Consider the following 27,779-nt stretch of genomic DNA (forward strand, 5'->3'; position numbering starts at 1 on the left):
TATAAACAGCATTTGTTTCTGAGAAATGTCCAAGTGGATACAGAAGAAGGTGAATGGGGTAGATGTGTGGGGAGCCCAGAGGTAGAAGTCAAGTTAAAGTATATTCTACTCATTTACCTTCTCTGCCAGCAGAATGGAAAAGCCCCAAACTGAGACTCATCAAATGTTTCAGTTGATGTGGGTTCAAATTAATCACGTTTACTCCAATTCATGTAAGTAGCTGAAAACTGCATTAAAAGTGACTGTTTTTCTCGTTTTGCCACTTGGTAAATTGCAAAGAGTGAAGGTTCCCTGACTCCTGTGTACTGCTGTGTTACCCCGTCATCAGTGGAGAAAGGAGCTGTATAATTACCTTTTGAGACATGAATCATCCTTGCTCTGAGGGCCCAGACCTGTTTGACTCTATAAAGGCAGCTCAAGGTCGAAGTGCAAACGTGCACTGTCTGCCATCCCCCAGGCTGCTATAATTACCAAGCCACCAGGAGGAGATGAAGGTGCTCCCTGCATCTGGCCTTGCTGTCCTCCTCGTCACGGCTCTGAAGTTTTCCACTGCAGCCCCCTCCCTATTTGCAGCCACTCCCAGGACCTCAAGGAACAGCTACCACCTCGCACAGGTTTGTGAATCTTTGCACAATTCCCTCTTCCCCCTCCTGCCCCAGAAAACCTAAAGGGGATAATGAGAAAATAAGGAAAATCTGTTATGGCTTTGAAATCATCTTCTAAGTCCACTAAAGTCTAATGGATATGATCCCCTGTACAGCTAAGGCTGGTGTCTGGTACACACTGAGTGCCTGTGTTGCATGATTGCATAAATAAATGAATGAATGTCTATCCAGGTATCTTGCTGCACACAGAATTTGAGGCGGCTAGCAAAAATACATGCATTACAAAAAAAGACAAAAGAAGTATTTGAGGAGCAACGTAGGAGGAAAAATAAGGGCAGAAAAATAAAAATCAAAGTGTAAGATTTGCACAGTAGAGGTGGGTCGGAAACTTAGTGCTAAGATTCCTAACAGTCGCAACAGAAAGATTTCCTGTGTTCACTTTTTAGAAAAATGGCTCTTGTACTCAGGGCAAACTTGATCAAAATTTGAAGTAAACCGGGCTTCCCTGGTGGCGCAGTGGTTGGGAGTCCGCCTGCCAATGCAGGGGACACGGGTTCGTACCCCAGTCCAGGAAGATCCCACATGCCGCGGAGCGGCTAGGCCCGTGAGCTATGGCCACTGAGCCTGCGCGTCTGCAACAGGAGAGGCCACAACAGTGAGAGGCCCATGTACCACAAAAAAAAAAAAAAAAAAAAAATTTGAAGTGAACCAAGATTTTGCTGGGTGGCTACCTGCTTCTCATGTGAGGGTCTCTCCTCTCTAAAGCATATTCACCAAGTACCTTATTTACTTACAATTTCTGTACCTTCCCCTCCTTTAAAATCTCTCCTGACTGTCGGAGAGGATCTGATAAAATAATACATATCAGAATTTCTTCAAAGACTAAGTGTGACTCAAAGTGATTCGATGTATATTTGCTTCCAAGTGTTTTGTTTTTAACATTTAAAGGGAAGTGACGAACTTTAACCTTAAGAAAAAGTCTTCAATGAAGGAATTTCCAACATTCATGAAAGGTGTGTAAGTGAGATGTTTTTGCACCAGGGCCTTTGTTTCAAGTGTCTGGCAAAATGATAGCACATCTGTGATTGCCAACCCTGCCTCAGGGTTGCTTTCCTACCTGCCAGGCTACACCTGGGTACACATTGCAGAGTTGATTTTCACCTGTACACACCGGCGTGTCCCTACTGACTGTTTACACCACTCTTCCATTCTAATTGGTCCATCCCCCTGCCACACCAGTCGTTAAACATTTTGAACATCAGCCCTGCATGTAAACAGCACAGTGGATGCCGAGCACAGACCTGTTGAATTGAACCTCCTTTGACTTGAGCCCACTTTCAGACGAACTAAATTCCAAATAACATATCTCACAATACTGGGGGTCTATTTCAAATTGTATTTTGCTGGTGGCACCAAGCTTTGAATCCCTTCTCCCCAAAGGTAATCTTCCATCACCCAGCCTCATGCCACCCTGATTCAGAAACTAGAGGCTTTGGGACCTCCAGAAGGAGGGTCATGCTGAGGCCATGGCAGCAAGCTGGAATGATCAGGGCAAACCTCTCAAGTGGATCCCAGTGCCTAGAAAGAATTACTGTCCCATCTTATAGTTTATAGAAATATTTAACAACTTAGGCAGCCTTACAATACAACAAATGAAATGACATGAAAATAGGCTTATTTCATTAAAATAGCTTAAGTTCATTCATTCAGCAATTATTTATTGAAAGTTTACTGTATGCTATGTGCCAGGACCTGTTCTAAGCACTGGACAAACATCAGTGAACAAAACAAGTCAAGTCCCTGTTCTTATGGCGCTGGCATGGGGATGATGGAGGAGTGGGAAGATGCTGGGAGGAGACAAACAAGTCAGTCAATAAGTCCCCAAGTGATATTAAAAAATAAATTAGGATGATAGTGAGTTACTGGGACCCTGGGGGGCATTTTCACTTGAGTAGTCCAGGAAGGATTCTCTGAGGAAGTGATATTTGAGATAAAGAGCTACGTGAACCTGAACTTCACAGTCGTGTGAAGATCTGGAGACAGAGCAGTCCAGGCAGAGAAAAGAGCGAGTGCAGCAGCCGGGGACTGAAAGAGTTTGGATTGGAGCATCGGGCTAGCATGGCAAGAAGATACTGGCTGAGTCCCAGAGTCAGGCCAGACCAGCATACACCTGGGGCCTGGGGGTCCAGGTCAGGTTAAGCCCCTTCTACACTGTTCTCTTCTTTCTAGATCGCTCACTAAGAGATAACAAATGGTTTCCTGTGCCTGGAAACTCGAGGCAGGAAACGTTTCCAAATACTATTCGCTTCTTCCTAAACCCATGAACACGATAATCTATGCTTGAAAAGATAAACAGGTTTTTAGTTGATTTAATGCCCACTTGTATCTTTTAAATTCTGATTGGCTAATTATCATAAAGGCTTGGAAAATGATGACATACTTAGTCTCATAATCCAGAGTTTTATTCTACTTTTTGTTTGTTTTTTTTTAAAATAATAATATCAATACAACATTTAATACAGGCTGTTAAATTGTTCTTAAAATAATATGAGCTTTTATAATCACATTATTATGAGCTTATAATTAAAGAAAATAAACAAAAAACCTTCCAAATACAAACTGTTAAATTCAGGTACTTTTACGACCATTTTACTTTCTGTGCATAAAGATATTTTTTAATTGTCATTATACTCAAAATTTGGTTCCTACCTTTCTTATTATTATAACACAATAAAATTTTGATTTTATACTATGTTCATAAAGATCATGTTATAAAGTTACAAATATTTCAGAATATAAGTGAGTTATAATTTATTTAGCCATTTCCTTTGTTGGATACATGGAATATTTCCATATGAATAATGTTTCTATGAACATTTTTGTACATCAGCCTAACCTAAAGGATTATTTTTTTCAGGATAGATTTCCAGAAGTGTAATTAATGAGTAAAAAGGTATATACATTTTAAAGTCTTTTGATACATTTCAAAGTATTTTCACACTAAGGATCTCACTGGATCCTCATACTGGTATGGGTAGGATAGACACCAGCCCCATGTTATAGACGAGAAACCTGACACCAAAAGGAATTGCCCAAGATTTTTAGAACCTAGGATTTGTCACACAACAAAAAGTTCCCACAGTTCCATTCCTGTGGCTTAGCCAAAACAGAAAGAAATATTGAAGAACCATATCTTGAACTTCACCTTGTCCTGAAGCACACTTAAATCTGAACTTTAAGCTCTTCACTCTCAGGAAGGACACTAGGAAAGGGCACTGAAAGAAGAGTTGGGAGGGGGACCTGGGCCACTAGCTTCTGGGACTGCCCTCGAGGCCTCTGCTATTCTTATCTGTCAAATATTGTTGGAGACACGGAGAGGGGACCACCATATTGCCAACCCTAGACTCCTGTGGTTTCAACAGTGGGGGAGTACGGAGGGTGGTGAGGCACGTAGGACAATTCTGGTGAGTCCTGAAATCTTTGACCCAGGCCCACAATTAGGTGTTGAGCCAACAGCACACAAGTGTTAGAATAGAACACAAACACAGTTCTAAGTGGGCATCTTTGTGCCTAACTGAACATTTTGACTCTGAAAAGTATGCTAAAACTTCATCAATAACTTTGGCAAGAAAGTGTACAGAATAATTTGGGCTCTCTGTACTTCAGAGAGCTTGATAATTCTTCAAAGAAGCATATTTTCTATATTTTACCTAAAGAAAAATAGCTCAAATGGTAACTGAACATCTACTCTGCACCTAGAACTGGGTCAGGCCGGGGCCATATCTGTGAAGGCATCACGATCCCCAGCCTGAGAAACCAAAGGTGAGAGTGTTGAGAAGCTGGTAGACTATGGTAAAAGGTGGCAGGTGTTCACTAGTCTAAGAACCACATTCCGTGGGAGCACCCAGTAGGGAGCAACTCACCTGTGTCACTGCAGTAACCAATCCTTGTGGTCTCTTTAAGTAGAAATAGTTTTTGATTTTATCTTTACTTCCTTAAAGATAGTTTTAATCCTATTTACTATGACTTGCCTTAAACCTTTTGAGTTGCAGGTCTAGCATCTTAAGCATATTTTGAAAAATATATATATAAAACATATATAACTAAAAATGAATTATTCTCAGTTCCATCACTAAAATATAACCACGGTTAATCCCTTAGTTTACATATTTCAAAACCCTTTCTATGACTCAGTGCTGGGACTAACATGAAGGAGTGACACAAGCTTGGACCCTGTCTTTATTTAAAATGTTGATATTTTGTCCATCACAGATTTTATGCATTAATTTTTGTTTTTTCCAAAAATATTTCATTAAACATTATTTTTCTTGATCATTGAGTATTTGGCAAACCCCCACCCACTTCCTCATCCTAGTCCTAGTTTAGGACTATATATCTGTGTGTATTAATATGCACAGACTTCTGTTTACAAAGGTGGCTTGTACTATAATAATAGTTGTAAACCTCTTTTCACTTAATATATCAGAAGCATCTTCTTATATGACCATATTTCATAAAACCAAAATTAGAATTTAGAGTGTAAGTGTAACACATAACCTAACAAGGGAATAAAATATTTGAAATCAAAACGGCCTTAGAAAATATGAAGCATCTGGCTTTCCGCACAGAGCTCACCTCTGAAGAGAGTAATTCAGACTTACCATGAGCATCGTGTTATCTCAGCATCAGCTTGAGCAAACAGAATGGCTCAGAGAATCAACGTCATCCTGCCAAAAAGATCAGGAACATAAAATGTTGATTTAAAATGGCCTAACCAGACATGGAAATGAAAGCAAATAGTTACACCTTTGTTTCAGGGCACCTGCCCTGAAACAAAGAGCAGGGCTTTGTTTCAGGGCTCCATCGCCCTTTTCCTCCTCTTGGGCTCTCATCTCAGTAAGATTTTTACAAAGAACGACCACCAGGGAAGTGAGCTCCTCTCATAAGCAGGGCAAGGAGTAAGGATTGGTTGACCCCACAGTAAGGACACAGAACACCTTGTCCAAACAAGTGAGCGAGTCTTACTCCTTTTCTTTTTTTCCTTAACAATTACAGTTCATGTTCATAGCAGAAAACTTTGGGATATAGGAAAGGATAAAGAATAAATTGTCACCCATAATTTTAACACCCAGAGATAAACAAGATTAATATTCAGACTTATTTCCTTCCATTATTTATGTTACTTATGTTCATTATAAATTATATATATGTTAATTATCAATGTCTTGATTAATGTCTTAATTTTAAGTGTTAATATAGATGTTAACATTATTATATTAATATACAGATATAATAAACATGAATATAATATATTTACATTATACAATTTTATTTATGAAATTATGTATAAATATTTTACTTCTAACTTTCTCAGTATATTGCCATTATATTGACTTCATTACTCCATGCCATTAAATATTTTTCAAAAATATATAAATAATATTATTTATATACAACAAATAAGTACCTTATAATAATATACAAATATAAAATTTTATATTTAATAAAATATAGATATAAAGATTTAGCTGCTTTTTGTTTTCCTGAAATAAGTTGGGTGGGTGAAATTCCTGGGCCAACAGCAGGCTCTGACCCTGCATTTTCACGACCCTGTCTCACTCACTTCACCCAAGAAGTCATACAGAGTGTTTTGAGTGGTACATTAGGGTTTTAAGCCTTTAAGCGCAAGTAAAAGCCTTATAATTTATGGCTAATTTCATTTGCTTCAAGGGGCAAAGAGCCAGTCCTAGGAAACATGCCCCTTGGAAACAATTTGCACCCCATGTATTGAACACACCTGAATTAATTAAAAGTCTCAGCTGGGAAACAGATTGACCTGCTGCCTTTGTATAAGATGAGAGGATGCAATATAAAGCCGCAGAGAGTTAAGAACATACTGATCTTGCATAATGTATAATGAAAATACGACACAAATAACTGCTTACTAGAAAAATAGGAGAGTCTTTGTTTTACAAATTGGTAAAGACCTCAATGACAAATAAATGGTCCGTGGGAAATGTTCACATTATTCTCCTTCCATTATTTTTTTCTCTTCAAACAACTATTCATTGTAGAAAAAGTATAAAAGGCACGCACATAAAAAAATCTAAAATCCCACCACCCAAAGACAATTGTTGTTCATAACTTGGCATATATCTGTCTAAGCTTCATCTATGCAAATATATCTAATTTTTTCAAAAGTGGGAATATGCTCTGCACACTATCTTTAGCATATCAAGAATACCGTCCCTGTCTTACCTGAGCATAAGTGTTGTCCAGAGATTGTGCTGTGGATGTCAGCCTGCATCTCCATTTCAGGCATACCTTGACAAATATTACACAAAGAAAGGAGGGCACCAGATTGGTGAGATGATTGCAAGAGGAGGCAATTCCATGGTTAAAAACATTAAGGAGCTGCAGGCTTTCTTCGGCCTCCGAGTCACCGGGAAGTTAGACCGGGCCACCATGGATGTGATCAAGAGGCCTCGCTGTGGAGTTCCTGATGTGGCAAACTATCGCCTCTTCCCAGGTGAACCCAAATGGAAAAAAAATACTTTGACATACAGGTAATGAGATCGAGTCTTTCCAAATTCGGAGAGAAAGAGCCTTTCTCTCCTTCTTTCTTTTCATTTAAAAATATCTTCCTTCTGATCTGTATAAAAATCATGACTCGGGCTTCCCTGGTGGCGCAGTGGTTGAGAGTCCGCCTGCCGATGCAGGGGACACGGGTTCGTGCCCCGGTCCGGGAGGATCCCGCATGCCGCGGAGCGGCTGCGCCCGTGGGCCGTGGCCGCTGAGCCTGCGCGTCCGGAGCCTGTGCTCCGCGACAGGAGGGGCCACAACAGTGAGAGGCCCGCGTACCATAAAAAAAAAAAAAAAAAAAAAAAAAACATGACTCATCACAATCATAAGAGAGCATAAGCAATTTTTAGGTCTAATCTTGAGAAAATGACAGTGGAGAATTCACTAGAAAATATGATCTCAAGAGTATCATAATGGCTGGCCGTTTTAGGCATTACAATTTTATCAGAGACAACACATTTTTCTCTAAAGAAAAATAAACTAGTCTAGGATTAATAACCTGATGGTACCAACCAGTTTTCTTAAAACAATCTTTTAAATCAGAAGTAAATAAACTCACCTACTGATAAATTAATTTTTTATTAATTCCAATAATAATTTATTGACAATTTATTAAATGTCTACCATAGGCATTCAATTTTGGAGTTGTAAAGGTGAGTAGATCACCTTTCCTCTTCTTTGGGGGAGACACGCATACAAACAGTCGCAGCTCCGGGTGAGAAGTGTGAAACTACAGGTCTAAGCAGAGAACTGTGGCAGCACATGGAGGGAGCCACCAAGTCACCCAGGGACTGGCCAGTGACATCTGAGCCTGACTTGTAGGCAAAGCGGGAGCCAGTCAGCCCCTAGCCCCAGGCTCTCGCATCTCCCACCTTACCCCCCTCCACCTCCACAGTTGAGCCTGGCCCCCACCTGGCCATCCTCTGGATTCCTCCTGTCCCAGGCGGAACAAGGATTCCGCATGATCCAAGAGGACTCATTCACCCAACCAGAATCTACACCCTCACTGTACTCTGGGTTTTCAGGCCAGAATTCCAGCCCCTCAGCCTGCATCCATTTGTGGGGCCAGTACAGGCCTCCTTCCCAGGTTGGTCCACCCTCCTCCATTGGACCGTCCATGGTGCTTCCTAATTATTATACTACATTTTACTATTATCTATATTCACGAGGTCATTTACATCTCTTATCTGTATGATGGAAATGATGTGCTGCTACTCATCTCCTCCCAACTTTACGTTCACTCATGGCAAGTTGGTTGTTGAAATTAGCCATAGTGAGGGTACTTAGGGTATGGAAATCAGCAAACCCTACAGATGAGGAGTTTTGGTCATAGAACTGGTTGTTAAACTGTAGCAGCACACCAGTGATTCCCTGTGATCAAATGGGGGCTCAAACCCAAAGAGAGATCAGATGATTCCTCTAGGCCACTTGTCAGTTGCTATGAGCCTAAGAGTCCATTAAGCTGGTGCTGAACACAATTATTAGCCTCTGCTCCAGCATAAGAATTCCACAAAAATCAAAGCATTTGGGGAAGAAACACCCTATAAAGAATTAAACACCCAAAAGATTATGAGATGATTAAGGGCAAGACAGAAATATTTTATATAAACTCATGAAGTTTTTTCTGTCATTTCTTAAAATAAACTGTATCATAGAATTTTAGTCAGTGATTATGCACAGCAAAGACAAGGGGAGAGATCAAGCTAATTTGGGACTTAAAGAAGTATAATATTCTTGTGATAATATTTTGGGCAGTCCCAAAAGCACCCTCCACACTGCCCATCCAGTTGCTTCCAAACAACTCTCCTTCTCCCCCGCCCCACCCAAAAAGGAACTAGAGACTATCTTAGTACTCTGTCTGTATAGCTACTGGATCTCAGAATAACTCCTTTTAACATAGCCCAAAGGACTGCAAAAGACAAAATATAGCATAGTGCTTGTGTGCATAGGCTTTGGAGTCGTAAAGAACTGGGCTCAAGTCCTGACTAGTCATAAAACGTAGAGTGTTACTATCATCTGTGAAGGTTACTGTGAGCGTTAGAGTGCGTACCACATTTAAAAGTGCCTAGAACAAGGTCCAGCACGTAGTGTGTATTCACAGAACATTAGCTGTCATCACTGCTGCTGTGTCGGTCTCCAGACCCTGGATCAGGACCTCTGTCCATGTGCTCTTCCTTTCTGGTGTCGTCCCTTCTCCATCTCTGTCTTCTCCAGCCCAACACACAGGCAGCTCTGTGGGAATGGATAGCTTGTCTATAATGTGAGCGAATTTCGAGATACCAACTACACAGAGCCATGATAAATCACAGTTTCATATTATGCAGTGGGCGTAGCATATTCTGAAAACACTAATGGTCCCTTCAAGGGTTCTTCTGGTTTCCCCCCAGACACTCTACCTCCCTCCCCCAGTCCCTGGAGTTAGAGATCTCCTTGATCCTTCTCTCTCCATTACTGAGGTTTAGCTATTTCCCATTACTGAGGTTTAGCTATTTCCCATCCTCTCTGTGGGACATGGTCCCTTCCTTTTGGACTCCCAGGATAACCACTGTTGGTTTCTGGCTGAGAATGCACCACCTGCATCAGAATAACCTAGAATACTTGTTAAATGCAGATTTCTGGATCATACATGTGTGTTTAACAAGTTTCCTAAGTAGTTATCACAAGTCCTAAACTTTGAGAACTACTGAGTAGGCCCTAAAAAACGCTAGATTTTATTCATTAGTTCATCCACTTAGCAAGTGTTTGCTAAGTGCCTACTATGTGCAAGGGCCTGGACTAGGAGCTACAGAAAGAGAAAGTTGGCTAGGTGTCTGCTCTCAAGATTGACTCTCACAGAATTCACTTCTAACTCTGCACCCATGATTCCATCTGAGCCCAAGGTTCTGGATGGCAGTTCCTTTCTCCCGCCCTTCTTTTACATACTGCCAAGAGCCCCCAGCCCCTGGCCTGCAGCATGGCATGTCCTAGAAAAACACCAACTGTCTCTGCCCACTGTTTGTCCAAAATGCTCTGTACTTTTCTGCCTTCTGATGTCATTGCCAGGCCAGGATTTAATGAAAGACTCAAGCCTTTTTCAGTTCAAGTGAGCATCATTGTGAGGAGCTAGCACTTCCCCTTTAAGATACATATTATTTTAAGAAAAAACATTCCCCCATGGCCCTGGAGAAATCCTGATGGTCTCTGAACAAGAATATGAAAACTCTCAAAACTCTGTGTTTTTATTTTTTACAATTGAAAATTTTCAGTACCTTTTGGGGAAAGAGGTCCCTTCTCAGTTAAAACCACTTTAGGGAAAATGGACTTCCGGCTACTCTTAAAGTTACACAAGGTATTATTCTTTAAAGTTAGTGATATATAATAACAATGAAAGCCAAACTGTTTCAGCACCAGATTATCTCAACTCTTTCATTTCTCCCCTTCATTTTTCTTACTGTTTAACATGTTTCAGTAATTTAACAAATATGAAAGCAAAATAAGAATTATTATTTTGGAGAAAAAAATCTAAGTTGTAGATTTATGTTCAATATTTTTATTTTTAATACAACCTTGATGTAATTCTTGCTTTCTTCACTTAGGAGCACTTACTGAAAGCAAAACATGTTCCTTCTGTTTTCACAGAATATCCAAATACACACCTTCCATGACTTCTGCAGAAGTGGACAAAGCAGTGGAGATGGCCCTGCAGGCCTGGAGTAGTGCCGTCCCTCTGAGCTTTGTCAGAATAAACTCAGGAGAAGCAGATATTATGATATCTTTTGAAACTGGAGGTACTGTTGTGCTTCTTAGATTTTGTCTACTAATCAGAGGAGAAATGTTTCAACACTTTTCCTTCTACAGTATTTAATCCATGTGATCAGCACAATCCTCCTTCACACAGTTGTGAAGGGCAGAGGACAAGGTCATGGCAAAGTCACAATCTTCGTCTGGCCAGAATATAAAACCAGAGGAGTTCTCAGCATTTCTTGACATCATTAGACTGAGCTGTAGAATGGACTCAGCATAATCAGCTTTCATAGTGGTATTGCCCCATCAGGGACAAATGCTGTCAGATTTAACTTTCCCATTGGCTAGAAGGTCATCTGACCTCATTCTATTCCCATGATGATACCCATCGCCATATACCCCCTCCCATATTAGCCAAGGATGTCCCACCTTGAATCCTCACTGAGGATTAATTTCACAGGAGCCCTGACAGCTTTCCCGTGCAGCAATGTTTAGGAGAGTGACTGGCATTGCCGTCTTGTCCACACTTGCATACCATCTTTTGGAGATGCCAGGCCTGCCTCCAACCTGCCCACTTCTCCATCCCCCAACTCCCCGCAGCGAGGAGTGGAGCCCTTTTCAGAGAAGCATGTCTAGTAGTAGATGATGGAAAGACCATGTAATTCCTTTCCCCTCTCAGTTTCCTCAGAGTCAAGGTGAGTATCACTGCCTCTTCCCCTTCACAGATAACATTTCTAAGTGTCCTATTTCAAGTCCTTATCTTAATTTTAATCTGATGTCACTGGGGAAATACATGCTTAGAAGCTGGGAGAGAGAAGATCAAGTAAGTCCTGAGTGTGACCCCTTGAGAGGTGGCCCTGGGTGTGGCCTGGTCCATGGCAGATCCTGTTCTCCCAGAGGACCAAGGCCACCCCCCAGTGAACTAGCAGGGCAGTGGGCTCAGGGCAGCTCTGGAGGTGATGGAGTTAACATCTGGCTGTCTCTTGATCTTCCAAGCTTGTGCTCTGTTCCCTAAAACAGAGTTAACTAGGGACTGTGCTGCCATTTAACCAGGCCTTCAGGGCATGTAATCTGATTAAACAACATTGCACTGAAACCTGGGAAATGGCACACCAGAATTTGTTTTGTTGGTTTTTAATAAAACAAGGTATCCTCACGAAAATCCTGAAAAACTGTGAAATGTAGTTTCTATAATATCTCGTTTTATTCTTCCTCCTTTTCTATTATATTTGTAATGAACTTTTAATTAAATGTAGATAATAATACAAAAGCATATTAAGCTTTGAAAGTTGTAATTTTATAAACACCTTTATTGCTTTCATGAGTTTTATGCATGAAAGTATATCAAAATTACAGAGAATTTTTCTTTTTCTTTTTTTGATGCTTCCTTAAATTATATTGTGCTCTAGAAACAGAAAGCACACACTTGTTCAATTTACTATAATTGTCTTAGTCAAATCATATTTTTGTTTGGTTTTTTGTTTTTCTTATTAATTTTATTTTTTATTGAAGTATAGTTGATTTACAATGTTGTGTTAGTTTTAGGTGTACAATAAAATGATTCAGTTATATATATGTGTGTGTGTGTGTATATATATATATATATATATATATATATATATATACATTCTTTTTCAGATTCTTTTCCCTTATAGGTTATTACAAAATATTGAGTATAGTTCCCTGTGCTATACAGTAGGTCCTTGTTGGTTATATTTTATATATAGTAGTGTGTATATTTAATCCCAAACTCCTAATTTATCCCTCCCCACCTAACCCCGAATCATACATTGAAAGCACTCTGCCAACGTGTTCACATTCCAGTCAGTGGACGAGGTTGCGATTGAATGACCATCCGCTCTTTCTCCTTTTGTAATCTGTGGCATGGTCATAGTCTACAGTATGCCTTGTGCCAATTAATAGACATTGCAACAAATACAATATCAAAAGAACATTTTTTATTTTTAATGCTTACTATCTTTAAAATACAAAATAACCCTTTTATTTTTTTAATGGATAGGTTACTCATTGGCATGTGAGCTTCTTCTTATAAAAAAATGAATATTGAAAAGTAAACCTATTTGTATGAGAAGTGTCAATGCTATTGAAAAAGTTTTCTGTTCACTGTGATATTAGGTACCCTTCAAAAATTGCTAGAAAGACTAAATCCTGTTGGTGTTTCTCCCCACTTGTTTAGATCACGGGGATTCCTATCCATTCGATGGGCCTCGGGGGACTCTAGCCCATGCATTTGCACCTGGAGAAGGCCTGGGAGGAGATACACATTTCGACAATGCTGAGAAGTGGACTATGGGAATGAATGGTATATATGCACAATTCACCATAACCTGGAAAATATTGTACCTTCTTCTGGGCCTCCATCATGAAACCTTGAGGTTCAACGTCCCAAGCCACCCTTTAACTAGGGGGGCTGGCTAGGAAAAACAAGTAAGCCAAAAATCCAAAAGGGAACACCGTAAGGGAAAAAGATCCACCCTCAAATGTGCTGTAGACTTTTCTGATCTCTGGTTCATAGTGTATAATCTCAAGAAGCAGCAATCCCCTACTCAACACACAGCTCAATTTTTCTTCAACTACATAATATTTTTTGATTCTTACTTGTACTTGGAAATAGGCTATATTCAGAAATGACCTGAGGGGAGTCAGTACTTTCCTGAGAAGTACGATGCGGATGGGTATAAAAGTTCTAGAACATCATGCATGTCATGTGGAAATCTTCAGTGTGAAACTTGTGTAGATAAAAGGGAGTAGGCAGGGAACTAGTAAGGCATCTGTGGCCTAAATCTAGGTATTATTGCCACTGTTAGATCTAAGGCCCTTCTTTATCAATCTACTGAGCACCATTGACAATGAACAAAATGAACTGATTTACATTTCCATCTTCTCCCACCCCCAAGCCCTTCCTAGCCAAGGTGGGGAGAACTGGACTAAAGTCAGCAAAGTTAAGTGCCAGGACAACCTACCAACCTTTGAATAACCCAGTTATGAAAAGAAAATGAATAAACTGTGATTTGGGCATAAATTCTCCTGTGAAGACAGGAAATGTTGAAAATAAAACCTTGTGCTGATGCTGTCTTTTTCTCTCTCATATTGTCTAGGTTTCAATTTATTCACCGTTGCTGCTCATGAATTTGGCCACGCACTGGGCCTGGCCCATTCCACAGACCCATCAGCACTGATGTACCCAACTTATAAGTATCAGCATCCCTATGGATTCCACCTTCCCAAGGATGATGTGAAAGGGATCCAGGCACTGTACGGTACAATCACTACACTTTTTTTGACCACAAACCCTGAAAGTGACAGGCATTTGGTCTCCAACTTAAAGAAAGTATACTTTGTCAGAAGTTACCTACATAAGTGAAGATTAAGCTAGAAACTACAGCCCCAGCTATGCCCTCTTATGAAGAGCTTATTTACCAGATATGAGTATTGCTTTCTTTTGTAAGATGTACAATTAAATTTTACATCTTTCCTCCGGAGCATTTTGGTCCCTTGATGGCCATAGAAAATACAATCATTTGTGTGTATTTTGAGTGTCGATCAGGAGTCAGACATTGGGAGAAGATGGATATTTTTTATAGTTCATATATATCACACTTATCCATTTGCAGATAAGTGACCTTATCTTCCTAAAAATAGCAATGATGATGGTAATAACTGTACCATTCAGTCATATAGGCAATCTTCAGTTTGTAAATCATGCTCATATGAGTCATCTCCGTACCATCCTCAGGATCAGCCTGTGGGGTGTGAAATGTTTTCCTTATTCGATAGTTGAGAAAGCTGAGGCTCAAAGACAGTAACTATCCCAAAATATTCAAAATGATCTCAAGCGTTAACATTCTTTCAAAGGTAATAAAGGATTATTAGGAACTCTATATCCAATTTTGCTTAACAGAAAGAAAAATCTGTTAATCCATGAGATGAAATCTTGAAACATCATTAGACCTTGACATTTTTTTGTGTTTGATGGATAAAAGCTGAAGAATCTAGGAAACTGACTTTTCCTTAAGCCTCAGAGCCTGGTTATTCAGGCTTTAGTTATAGGAGTCCCTCCTTTTCCTCTCAGCCTAGAAAAGGGTCTGTAGAGCCCAGCTCGCCCATGTTTCCTGCATGCCAGCCAGCCCATCTGCTGCTTAGAAATGGGCACACAGATTTGGGCAGTCAGAAATGGGGACACAGAAATGGGCAGTCAGATTTTACCTGAGGCATAAAAGACAAATTTCATCCCCAAAAGTGTTCGGCCAGCTGTATCCCTTCAGAGAGGGGTATATGGCAGTCCTGCTCCGGCCTTGATTGACAGGAAGAAAAAATACTGTGAATCTCTCCATATAACACATTTGGCCCTAGGACTCCAATGTGAAACACTTCCTGTGGCCACCAAGAAGAACCCACTCCAAATCCATGCCTGCCCTTTATGGGTCCTTGTGCACTAGAGAGTCACCACCATCTGATGGCCACTCTTACTCGGCCAGGAGCTGCAGCATATATTTTGACATGGCTATTTTTACACAGGTGAACAAAATGCAGAAACATGGTTTTATATTGCCAAGAAGCACACACATCAGCCACCCCTGACCACCTGAGCACCCTGATCTTTGGTAGAGTGCCTGGCAGCACACTTCTGATCAGACCAATTTCCAGTTTCTGATCTTTTCCCAAAGCTGCACCCCAGCTCAGATCTTCGCCCCATTGCTGACCCTTCTCCACCCTGATCTCACCCATCTCTCACTTTTAGTGGACCCTTCCCTGTGCTTCACTCCTTCCCTGATCCTCAGCTCTGGTCACAACAAGACTCCATCAAGCACAGAGACCTGCGAGGGGCAGTGGCTCAGGCAGCCCCAGCTCACTCTTCTGTAGCTGGCAGACAGTCCTCAGGAACAGGATGGGGGATGAAAACTCACCAGCACCTCTCCTAAAGGGCGGGTCCTACATTCCAAGAGGGTCCACCAGAAGATAACTTTAAACGGCAAACACTTCCAAGGTACTTCAGTGCCCCAAGAATTCGCTCAGTCTCTTCTGGGTGCCTAAGAAAAGGCTTGTGCACAGGGAAGGACACCCAGAAGTTGTTTGAAAACAATAAGAAAACACACAAGAAAGTTATAATCTTATTGAGAACAAGAGTACTTAATTATCAAAAAGAAAAAAAATCAGAGGCAATTTTCAAAATAGATTCCTAATTTGAAACACACGTAGCTATCAAAGAAATTATGCATAGTAATGAAATAATAGTTACCATTTTGGGAACTTTTATTATATGCCCAGCACTCCACTAAGTGCTTTTTAGGCATTATTTAATTCTCACAAAAACCTTCTGAGGTAGGTACCATTATTGCCCCATTTTACTATGAGGAAACGGAGGCTTAGAGAGGTTCACCTGTATCACACAAGTCAGCAACTAATGAAGCCGGGATTCAAACCCAGGTCTGCCTGTCATCGACAGCCATGCTCTTTATTACCTTGTCATATACAGTGAAAGCAGGTCCCTGGAGCAGAAGTGCACAGACTCTACATTCCTGGTACCATTTTGACCAAGTTGCTTTGAATCCTAGGACCTCGGAAGACATTCCCAGGGAAGCCCGCTGTGCCCCACAGCCCCCCTCATAATCCTTCTATCCCCGACCTCTGTGACTCCAGCTCAGCCTTTGATGCTGTGACAATGCTGGGAAAGGAGCTCCTGTTCTTCAGGGACCGGTAAGCATTAAGACATGCCACCAACTCTTATCAGAACTCAGCTCCGTATCCAGACACACGTCACTCTAGAGGACCTTGTTGCTGCCATGGTGGCAATCATGCAGAAGTGCTGTCCTGTGTGGCATCTGGATGGGAGGCAGGAGTCTTTGGGGAGATATGGAACTGCCAAAACCCAAAGAGCACCTACTGTGCTCTTGCCACTGTACTGTTTTTGGTATGAGCACAGTGTTCCTTCTAACCTTTTTCACTGTGAAGCAGAGTTAGAATCCCAAATTTACAGATGAAGACAGAAGCTCAGGAGAACATGTAACTTCACAAAGTAACACAGTTGTATTAAGTGGCTGAGTTATGACACCAGCCCAGATTTATCTGATGTCTGTTTTGTTCACCACTGTATCCCTAGCGAGAGCACATAGTATATTCTCAATAAATATTTGTTAATGGGGGTTGGATAGATGGAAAGATGGACAGAGAGGTTGTTGCAAGAATGGATGGATTCATGGATGGATGGATGGATAGTCAGGTGGATAGATAGATGGGTGTATGGTTCTAAAGTTAGTATTCTTCCTAAACCCTTCTTTCTCAAGGCCTCCTGACTTTTCAACTATCAGCTGTCAGAAAGCACAGAGAAGGAGGGAATATTGGTGGGTGTTTAGTTACAGCTTTAGTTACTCAAGAATACCCTGAGGTTTGAGTTTCTATTACTGTTGTTTCAGGAATGTTTCTTTTGGGCTTACTAATAGAAGTTTCAGTAGTTCTGTGAGTTGTAAAGAATGATGAGATAGCATTGGTATTTAACTTTAATAGCATAGGAGATTGAGTAATTTACGACACTAGAGATCCTGGGTTTTTAGCGAAGATACTATAGGAGCTATAGGAGTAGCTATAGTATCAGATACAGCTATGATTAGTGGTGGTAGGTGGTTGATCTTTATTTTTTAGTATTTTTATTGTTATGGAGATTATTCATCAAAAGTAAAATAAGTATGGGGCTTCCCTGGTGGCGCAGTGGTTGAGAATCTGCCTGCTAATGCAGGAGACACGGCTTCGAGCCCTGGTCTGGGAAGATCCCACATGCCACGGAGCAACTGGGCCCGTGAGCCACAATTACTGAGTCTGCGTGTCTGGAGCCTATACTCCACAACAAAAGAGACCACGATAGTGAGAGGCCCATGCACCGCAATGAAGAGTGGCCCCCACTTGCCACAACTAGAGAAAGCCCTCGCACAGAAACGAAGACCCAACACAGCCATAAATAAATAAAATTTTTTTTTAAAAAAGTAAAATAAGTAAGTTTAACATTAGTGTAATAAGGAAAAAGAGGAAAATTAAACATTTTTGGTTTGAAATTGATGTAGAAATTTTTTTTTTAATATTTATTTATTTGGTTGTGCCGGGTCTCAGTTACGGCAGGTGGGCTCCTTAGTTGAAGCTTGCCAGCTCCTTAGTTGTGGCATGCAAGCTCTTAGCTGCGGCCTGCATATAGGATCTAATTCCCTGACCAGGAATCGAATCCAGACCCCTGCATTGGGAGCACGGAGTCTTAACCACTGCACCACCAGGGAAGTCCCAATGTGGAAGTTTTTATCTGAAGATAAGAAGTAGTTTCTGGAATAAAGTTTTCTAGCAAAATTAAATGTAATATTAATGATGCTAACTTTTTGGCTTGCTGAAATGTTGATGAATGGTGACAGACAGTGAGTAATAATCGGAAAAACCCTGAAGAGGTTGGAAAATTTATACAGGTGCAAAGGGGAATTAAATTTTAGGTTTTGTGTTACAAAGTTAAGTTCAAGTGCTAGAATAAAACCTGAAACAGCTACAGGGAGAGCTGCTCATTTTAGGTCGTAGGGCATAGTTGTTGGGGTAATCTTGTTGGAAGTAAAAAATCTAGTGAAAATGCTTCTGATTGAAAGGTGTTTAATAGAATCGATTAGGAGAGGATTATTTTCATTCATTAGAATTAGTGTTGAAAAATGAGGTTGTGCTAGACAGGTGAAGAAAATAATTTGAACACTATAGGCAGCTGCTAGGGAAGTAGCAACAAGAGTAAATAATAGGGCTCAGGCATTGGTGTACAGTGTGTTAGCAGTTTGATAATTAAGGCTTTGGAGTAAAAGCCTGTAAGGGAAGGCCTACCTGTGAGCTCTAGGCTTCTGATAATAAGTGAGGTTGAAGTAAAGGGTAAAGCTCTAAATAAGCTGCCTATTTTTCAGGTGTCTCTTTCATTAAGTTACAAATAATAGACCCAGAGCATATAAATAACATGGAATTTAAAAATACACGTTGCAGATGTGAAGGGTGCTAAGTATGGTTGGGTAATACCAATGGTAACTATTAGGCCTAACTGGCTTGAAGTAGAGAAGACAACAGTCTGCTTGATGTCATTTTGCTGTGAATAGTTAGTGTGGTGATAGCACCTAGACAGAGTGTCAGTGTTTTGAATAGTTTTATTATTTTTTATCAATGGTAAAACAAATTAGTAAAAAGACACCTGTTTCAACTCTGGTGTTTGAATGATGCTGAGGCTGTTGCTGGGCTTCCTGTGGCTGAGGGAAGTCATGGGCGAGGCCAAGCTGGAAGCCCCCTTAGTAGAAGCAGATAATGACCAAGGTTAAACATGAAGATGTGTTGGAAATCTCATGAGTTTAAATTAAATTGTTCCTTGTTTCCTCGTTCTGTGGCTTCTCAGGGAGCATAATTACTTCTCTCCTTGGACAGCAAGAGAAACATCCCAACTCTCACCTCCACTCCTCCCCTTACTGGGGACTGAATTCAACCACATCAGAATAAGCAGAGGTGGCTCAGGCATATGCATGTGTGACATTATTTTTTATTATTTTTTCTTCATTGGAAAAGTGGTCGTTGAGCTCATACAGAGTGTTAAAAACTGTTGTAGGGACTGAAGCTATAAAGATGGATCAATAGTTCCCTTGCTTTTGTACACTTCAGGGTTAGATGAGGGAGAGGGACATTCAAAAAGCACTGCCATCTGTGTGCTCATGTGCACATTTAGACAGAGAGAAAACGTCCTGGTGTCTCTTTTTATAAGAGCACTTATCCCATCAGCCCCACACTCATGACCTCATCAAACCCTAATTACCTCCCACTGGTCCCATCCAAATACCATCACACCATCACATTGGGGGTTGGGATGAATTACGGGAAGACACAAACATTCAGCTCATAACACAGAGTAATCACATTGTTAAATATGTTATTGGATGTCCATCCAGACTTTTTCTCTGGGTAGAGATTTATTGTAAATGTGGGAGGGAGACAGGGATGTCCACAAAAGTGGGATTTTATAATGTGCTGGATGTGCTGATTTGTACATTTTTTCACTCAATTATCTCTCATGTTTCCATGTCAATGAATTTTAATTTTCATCTTTATTTTATGTATGTATATATTATCCTAATATACAGATCTGTCCTAACTTATTTAAACAATCCCAAATTAATGAACATCTGGATTGTTTCTGATTTTTAAAAATTAGGAACAGCTTCAATAATGAATGGGCATCGGATTTTCAAAGGCAAATGAGAGGAAAGCCCAGGAACTCAGGCTTTAGACTTAGGCTAAGTTGGTTTAAATCTGGCCATGCTCCTTACTGATCAGGTGACACTGGGCAACTAATGTGCCAGACACGCAGTAAGCACTCAATAAAAGGCAGTTACTATATTTAGGAGTGGAAATCAAAAAACATGTACAACAGATTAGGGATTAGAAACAACCTGAGGTATTTTTAATTATTATCTTTTTTATTAAGACTTATTGATTATTTACTTTATTTTTATTGTTTATAACCAAAAAGTAAACCAAAGGGGAATCAGTAAACGTTGACCCAGGAGTGATAGGCAAGGCACAGAGCAGGAATCCTGGACACCGTGCAAGATGACATCAGCTTCATCTGAGGGATAACCTTGTCAGACTCTGCTGCCCATACAAGTGCATGTAGCACTTGTGCCCCAGTGCAGCACACAGCTTACTCTTTTGGTAATATCAATGTTTGTGATAGAGGCAAAGGAGACAGTGCAGTCAAAGGTATTATGCCCTTTCATGCAATTATAATTGTTTTCTTAAAAAAGCAAAAGAAAATTTTTTTAACCTTCTGTTTATTAAACTGTGAGCGTTCAAAAATTGCCATGACTAAGTGAAGATAATACATCCTTTGACTAAATCTTGACTGTAAATACTGAGGGTGGTAACAGAATAGAAAGGGAGGCATAGATATAAGGGACATTTAGAAAGGAGTGGTTAGGGAAGGGATTAAAGAAAGCGAACTTGTATCTGCTCAGTCATCTTCTCCCATTTCTGATCTGATGAGCTATTGCGGTAGGGCAGGTAATACCAAAGGTCTAGGAGGAGCTAGAAGGAGCCAGCAGTGGTACCCTTTCAACAATGGAATTGCCACTGACCCAACTTGGGACTTTGAACCTCTATTTCTCCTCTTTAAAATGAGGTGTTGTCTGATATTCATAGCGACTTCAGTGTGTCCAGTACTTACTATGCTAAGCTCTTTGTTATCAACTCCTTACAACACCCCTGTAAGGTATGGATTATTATTCCTATTTTATTAGACATAGAAAAGATAACTGGTTCAAGCTCACACCCACACCCACACTGTCCTCTGCTAGAGCCCATGCTCCTAACCTCCCTGCCTAACCACCTCCTAAGGTGCTGTCCAGAGCTAGAATCCCATGGCTCTGATCTCCTACCAGCTGTCACCAAAAGTCCCCAAGTGCTTGCTAAGCCTGGACAAAGAACAAAGAATTCTTTCAAGCCACAGCCATCATGGCAACCTGGGGGCCATGATGAAAGAGTTCCCAGTCTGTTCTCTCCCACCTGCCAGCCTGGAATTCCCCATCACCAACAATAACCTGTTGATGAGACATTTCAGGCTGTGGATGTAATAACCACACAGTTTGTTTCCAAAGCAAGATGGAATGCAGTGTCTTTTAAAGTCACCGTGAGATTGTTGCAGTGTATAAATGTACATTGGTACATTCAAATGTTCTGTTTGAAGAGAAATAAACTTCAGCTATAATAAGTTGAAAGTCATAAGTATATATTACTTTCATATATATATAAATATATGTGTATATTTAATTCATATAGATTTCTCTTTATAATAGATGACAAAATATTAAAGTTATCCCAGATTTCCTCGAGGTGACTGGAACTCCAGTCATACCCAAATGATATTTGCATCTCTCTGATTATTCTCGGTTTTACATGATATAATTTAACGATAAAATCAAGAATATCACAATCAGCTATAGACCTTAGAAGAATAATAGCATTTTACATATGGAATAAGCATAAAGGTTGATCATGTCCTAATCCTTCATTTTGGAGATAAGAAAGCTAGGCCCAGGTCTCTCAGCCCAGCAGACCCTCCACTGCAACCCGGGTCTGCTGACTCATGATGCTGAGTCTATCTTATCACTCACATAGATAACCTCTGACTGTGCAATGGAACTACGAAGAGAACGCTGAATTTTGACTTGAATGAATGAATGCTCTTTGACTGGAATGCATTTGGAGTGAGTAGGAAAAGCACTTTGGGGCATCTCCTGTTCTCCTGGGCCCTTGGCCTGTGGATTGGGTAAAGAGCCACAATCTTTACCCAACCTTCAGGGTAAAGAAGGAGGAGGTTCTAGACTATCCAGGTTTCCCAAAAATGTTTGCTAGGCTTCTCCACATTCTGTTTTATTCTCAAAATAGGATTCTTTATTTAAAAACATCTGTCAATCACTAATTGTCACATTTGAAAGACGTTATGTATACTAGATTCGAATGGAAAGAAACATATGGTTAAGAGTCATGCAAGTAGGGATTGAAGAGAAGGGCGAATGTAAGAGGCATCCTGAAGGAGTCACCAGCAGGACTTGGACACTGATTTGGTGAGAACAATGGAAAAGGAAGCAGCATGGCCCACATAGATAGGAAAATCCAAAAGACTTATGGGACAAATGAAGAAAAACTCAATTTTAGATGTGTCGAATTTAAGGTGATGACAATTCTAGTGGGGTTTTATAGAAATAAGCCAGTGCTTGGGGAGAGATCACAGTCGGAGGCTTCATAGGTTATAGAATCTCCCACATGGAGGAGGCACTGAAAGATTTGAAAATAAACTCTAATAATTATAATAACAATAGCTGACATTTTATGATCATTTACAATGTGCTGTGTGTTCTGCTAAGCATTTAATAGACATCTGCTCATTTAATCCACACTGTTTTTTTTCCCAGCTAGAATTTTTAACCTAGGTCTACTTGACTTCAGAGGCAGAATCCCTATAATGGAGCCCCAGATAAACCAGGGAAAAGAGAATTATCTTTTCTATAAGTGATCAATAGTGGACAATGCTGCTGAGGTCACCAGACTGAGGACTGAAGAACAGGACTGACTGGCCAGGATGATGAAGGGATGTAGTTTTAGTGGCATAGTAAGGAATGAACCCAGATCCCGAGGAGTGAAAAGGCAAATGGTGTGGAGCAAAGGGTAATGGTAGATGTAGGTCATTCATTTGAGAATCTTGTTAATAACAAAGAGTTAAGATAATAGCTGGAAGAGGCAGCAGGGTCAAATGAGGATTTTTTTCAAGATGAGAAATACCTGGGCACATTTGAAAACATGAAAAGGAGCCAATGAAGAAAAAGAAATGCAAAGCACTTTGGGAAGGAGGGACAATAAAATCAGTAACCTCTGCTATTAGATGGCACCATTGGAACCTAGCATTTCCCAGGGTTCCGTGGGCTTGAGGAAAGCTTGCACAGCTAAAGAGGAAGTCTTCCTCCTTCAGTCTCCCTGGGGATCTTTCTTTTCTGGCTATAAGGTTGCATCACTGAAAGTCAACACAGGCATTGTATTTACTTAGACTGATTCTCTGTTATGTACTACAAATTCAGACAAAGAGGCAGAAGGTGTACTAAGATTGCTGATTCACTGCCATTTCTTCTGAACACCCTCCTTCTGACTAAGGACGAGGTTCTTTACATCTTCACAGGTTACGGCTTATAAATATGGATCTCTGTAGGCTCCTCAGATGGGTATAAACACTTAATTTAAGGACACTGTGCACAGCTTTGGCTATTTTAACCACTGTCTACATGTGGGTTTTTAATTTTATAAGCTCTGTTTCTCGTGGGTTCAGTGAGATGGATGATTCATGTCTGATTTTTGGCCTCTGAAACATCCTCATATAAACAGCCCTGGTTAGTGAGCTCCCCTCAAATGAATGGCTTCTTGGCCAATGATGTGACTGTCTGTACTTCAAATTTTCCAGTGACAAAATTTTATATCAGCGAGACAAATTTAGAAGGAAACTTATCTCTACTGATAAACTCTAAGTTTTACATAATTAAAAAATTTGTAGAGTAAAAACATGTCTCTTTAAAGTATTTACAAATAATTGTAAGAGTAGTCCAGAGTTTATAAAATGCTTTAATATGCATTGTCTCAATTGATCCTTTGAAATATTAGCACAGGTTTATTATTATTATCATTCTTATTTGACAGAAAGAAACTGACTCCCAGAAAAATTAAGTAACCCATACAAGGTCACACATCCAATAATAAAACAAGGTCTCCAGCACCCCTTTCTTCTTTCACTGAACTACAGTGTCCAGTCTCAGGGGAGAGAAGCATCAGTTCAACTGAGAGCATCAAAATGATAAAAAGAAGAAAGACACCTATTCCCCTGAAACTAGGGAACAGAGTGACAGAGAAGAAGAGAGTCAAGGAGAGTAAGGGGTGAAGACAGTAGAAAATGAAAGCACCCATCAGCTCCTGCTGGATTACCTTGACAGTCAGCAAAGAAGAGGTGAATGTCTCTCCTGAAAATGAAAGACTGAGGGGATCGGTTTAGGCAAATGGGGAGTGAAAACAGTGGGGTAAAACAAAAAAAGAAAAGTTCAACAAATATGAATCAAGTCCCAGATGTGCCAGGCACTTGCTAAGCCTGAGAATACATAGATGAATCATACATGACCTTGCTCCAAGGAGCTCACAGGACTGGCAAAGAGGTTCAAGAATGTTACCAGTGACTTCATCTCAAACTTGATGATTTAATTGCTGTTCTTTAGTAAAAGAGAATGAAAATTTCAGAGAATATGAAAACTGATCATTAGATGAGTTCCACACAACCCTCTGACACCCATTTATCTAGCCAACAGATATTTATTGAGCCCTGACTATCTGCCAGGCACAGCAGTGGCTCCTGGCTACACAAAGATAAACAGTGCAGTTAAATATTTATCAGCAGGTCTATAATATCAATAAACTCCATTGTTTTGCCCTCCTTATCAAAGAGCAGGTTACAGACTGTTGATATGATCTGTTTATTTTCATTACCAGTTCCAATACATCCTGCAGCTGTTTTTTTTATAATTGATGTATAGTTGATTTACAACGTGTGTTAGTTTCAGGTGTACAGCAAAGTGATTCAGTTATACACACATGTATATCTATTCTTTTTCAGATTCTTTTCTGTTCTAGGTTATTACAAAAATTTGAGTATAGCTCCCTGTGCTATACAGTAGGTCCATGTTGGTTATCTGTTTTATATATAGTAGTGTGTATATGTTAATCTAAAACTCTTAATTTATCCCTCCTCACTTTCCCCTTTGATAACCATAAGTTCGTTTTCTGTGTCTGTGGGTTTATTTCTATTTTGTATATAAGTTCATTTGTATCATTTTTTAGATTCCACATATAAATGATATCATATGATATTTGTCTTTATCCATCTGGCTTACTTCACTTAGTGTGATAATCTCTGGGTTCATCCATGTAGCTGCAAATGGCATTATTTCATTCTTTTTTATGGCTGGGTAATATTCCATTGTATATATATACAACATCTTCTTTATCCTTTCATCTGTCCATGGACATTTACACTGCTTCAGTGTCTTGCCTATTGAAAATAGTGCTGCAATGAACACTGGGTGCATGTATCATTTCAAATCATGGATTTCTCCAGATATATACCCAGGATTGGGATTGCAGGATCACACGTAGCTCTATTTTTAGTATTTTAAGGAACCTCCATACTATTCTCCATAGTGGCTGTACCAGTTTATATTCCTACCAGCAGAGTAGGAGAGTTCCTTTTCTCAAAACCTTCTCCAGCATTTATTATTTGTAGACTTGTTGATGATGGCCATTCTGACCAGTGTGAGGTGATACCACATTGTAGTTTTGATTTACATTTCTCTAATTATTAGCAAAGTTGAGCATCTTTTCATGTGTCTTTTGGCCATCTATATGTCTTCTTTGGAGAAATGTTAATTTAGATCTTCTGCCCATTTTTTGATTGGGTTGTTTTTTTAATATTGAAATACTTGTATATTTTGGAGGTTAATCTCTTGTCGGTCACATCAATTGCAAATATTTTCTCCCATTCTGTAGGTTGTCTTTTCATTTTGTTTATGGTTTTCTTTGCTGTGCAAAAGCTTTTAAGTTTAATTAGGTCCCATATGTTTATTTTTGTCTTTATTTCTGTTACTCTAGGAGATGTATCCAAAAAGATATTGCTGCAATTTATGCCTATGTTTTTCTCTAAGAGTTTTATAGTTTTATAGTCTTACATTTAGGTCTTTAATCCATTTTGATTTTATTTTTGTGTGTGATGTTAGAGAATGTTCTAATTTCATTGTTTTACATGTAGCTGTCCAGTTTTCCCAGCATCACTTATTGAAGAGACTGTCTTTTCTCCATGGTATATTCTTGCCTCCTTTATCAAAGATAAGGTGACCATAGGTGCATGGGTTTATTTCTGGGCTTTCTATCCTGTTGCATTGATCTCTATTTCTGTTTTGGTAACAGTACCATTACTGTAGCTTTGTAGTATAGTCTGAAGACAGGGAGTCTGATTCCTCCAGTTCTGTTTTTCTTTCTCAAGATTGCTTTATCTATTTGGGTCTTTTGTGTTTCCAGACAAATTTTAAAATTCTTTTGTTCTGGGCTTCCCTGGTGGCGCGGTGGTTGAGGGTCCGCCTGCCAGTGCAGGGGACGTGGGTTCGAGCCCTGGTCCAGGGGGATCCCACATGCCGCGGAGCAGCTAAGCCTGTGCGCCACAACTGCTGAGGTCCGCGCGCCTAGGGCCCATGCTGTGCGGCAGGAGAGGCCACCGCAGTGAGAAGCCCGCACACCGCAACAAAGACACAACACAGCCAAAAATAAATAGATAAATTTATTTTTAAAAAAATTATTTTGTTCTAGTTCTACAAAAAAATGCCATGGTAATTTGATAGGGATTGCATTGAATCTGTAGATTGCCTTGGGTATTATAGTCATTTTGACAATATTGATTCTTCCAATCCAAGAACATGGTATATCTTTCTATCTGTTTGTATCATCTTTGATTTTTTTCATCAGTGTCTTACAGTTTTTGGAGTACAAGTCTTTGCCTCCTTAGGTAGGTTTATTCCTAGGTATTTTATTCTTTTTGATGTGATGGTAAATGGGAGTGTTTCCTTAATTGCTCTTCCTGAGGTTTTGTTGTTAGTGTATAGGAATGCAAGAGATTTCTGTGTGTTAATTTTGTATCCTGCAACTTTACCAAATTATTGATGAGCTCTAATAGTTTTCTGGTAGTGTCTTTAGGATTTTCTATGTATAGTATCATATCATCTGCAAACAGTGACTGTTTTACTTCCTTTCCAATTTGGATTCCTTTTATTTCTTTTTCTTCTCTGCTTGCCATGGCTAGGACTTCCAAAACTATGTTAAATAAAAGTGGCAAGAGTGGGCATCCTTGTGTTGTTCCTGATCTTAGAGGAAATGCTTTCAGCTTTTCACTGTTGAGTATGATGTTATTAGCTGTGGGTTTGTCATATAAGGCCTTTATTATGTTGAGGTTCCCTCTATGCCCACTTTCTGGAGCATTTTTATCATAAATCGATGTGGAATTTTATCAAAAGCTTTTTCTGTGTCTGTTGATCATATGATTTTTTTTTTGGGGGGGGGGTACGCGGGCCTCTCACTGCTGTGGCCTCTCCCGTTGCGGAGCACAGGCTCTGGACACGCAGGCTCAGCGGCCACGGCTCACGGGACCAGCCGCTCCACGGCACGTGGGATCTTCCCTGACCGGGGCACGAACCCGTGTCCCCTGCATCGGCAGGCGGACTCTCAACCACTGCG

At 40.1% G+C, this 27,779-nt stretch overlaps 1 protein-coding gene across 1 annotated transcript in view; it reads left to right on the forward strand.

The window, feature by feature from the left end:
• The first annotated feature begins 488 nt into the window (after positions 1–488).
• MMP20 (matrix metallopeptidase 20) overlaps positions 489–27,779 on the forward strand; it is a 51,010-nt gene continuing 23,719 nt past the window's right edge. The window contains exons 1-6 of the mRNA XM_027095691.1: positions 489–614; positions 6,924–7,171; positions 10,806–10,954; positions 13,108–13,233; positions 14,030–14,191; positions 16,487–16,628. Coding sequence (XP_026951492.1) covers positions 489–614; positions 6,924–7,171; positions 10,806–10,954; positions 13,108–13,233; positions 14,030–14,191; positions 16,487–16,628 — 953 coding nt within the window. The remainder of the gene's footprint in view (positions 615–6,923; positions 7,172–10,805; positions 10,955–13,107; positions 13,234–14,029; positions 14,192–16,486; positions 16,629–27,779) is intronic.

The sequence above is a fragment of the Aethalodelphis obliquidens genome, unplaced genomic scaffold (genome assembly GCF_003676395.1).
Source record: "Aethalodelphis obliquidens isolate GAN/ISIS:26980383/991018 unplaced genomic scaffold, ASM367639v1 scaffold93, whole genome shotgun sequence".
In the NCBI taxonomy this organism is placed as follows: domain Eukaryota; kingdom Metazoa; phylum Chordata; class Mammalia; order Artiodactyla; family Delphinidae; genus Aethalodelphis; species Aethalodelphis obliquidens.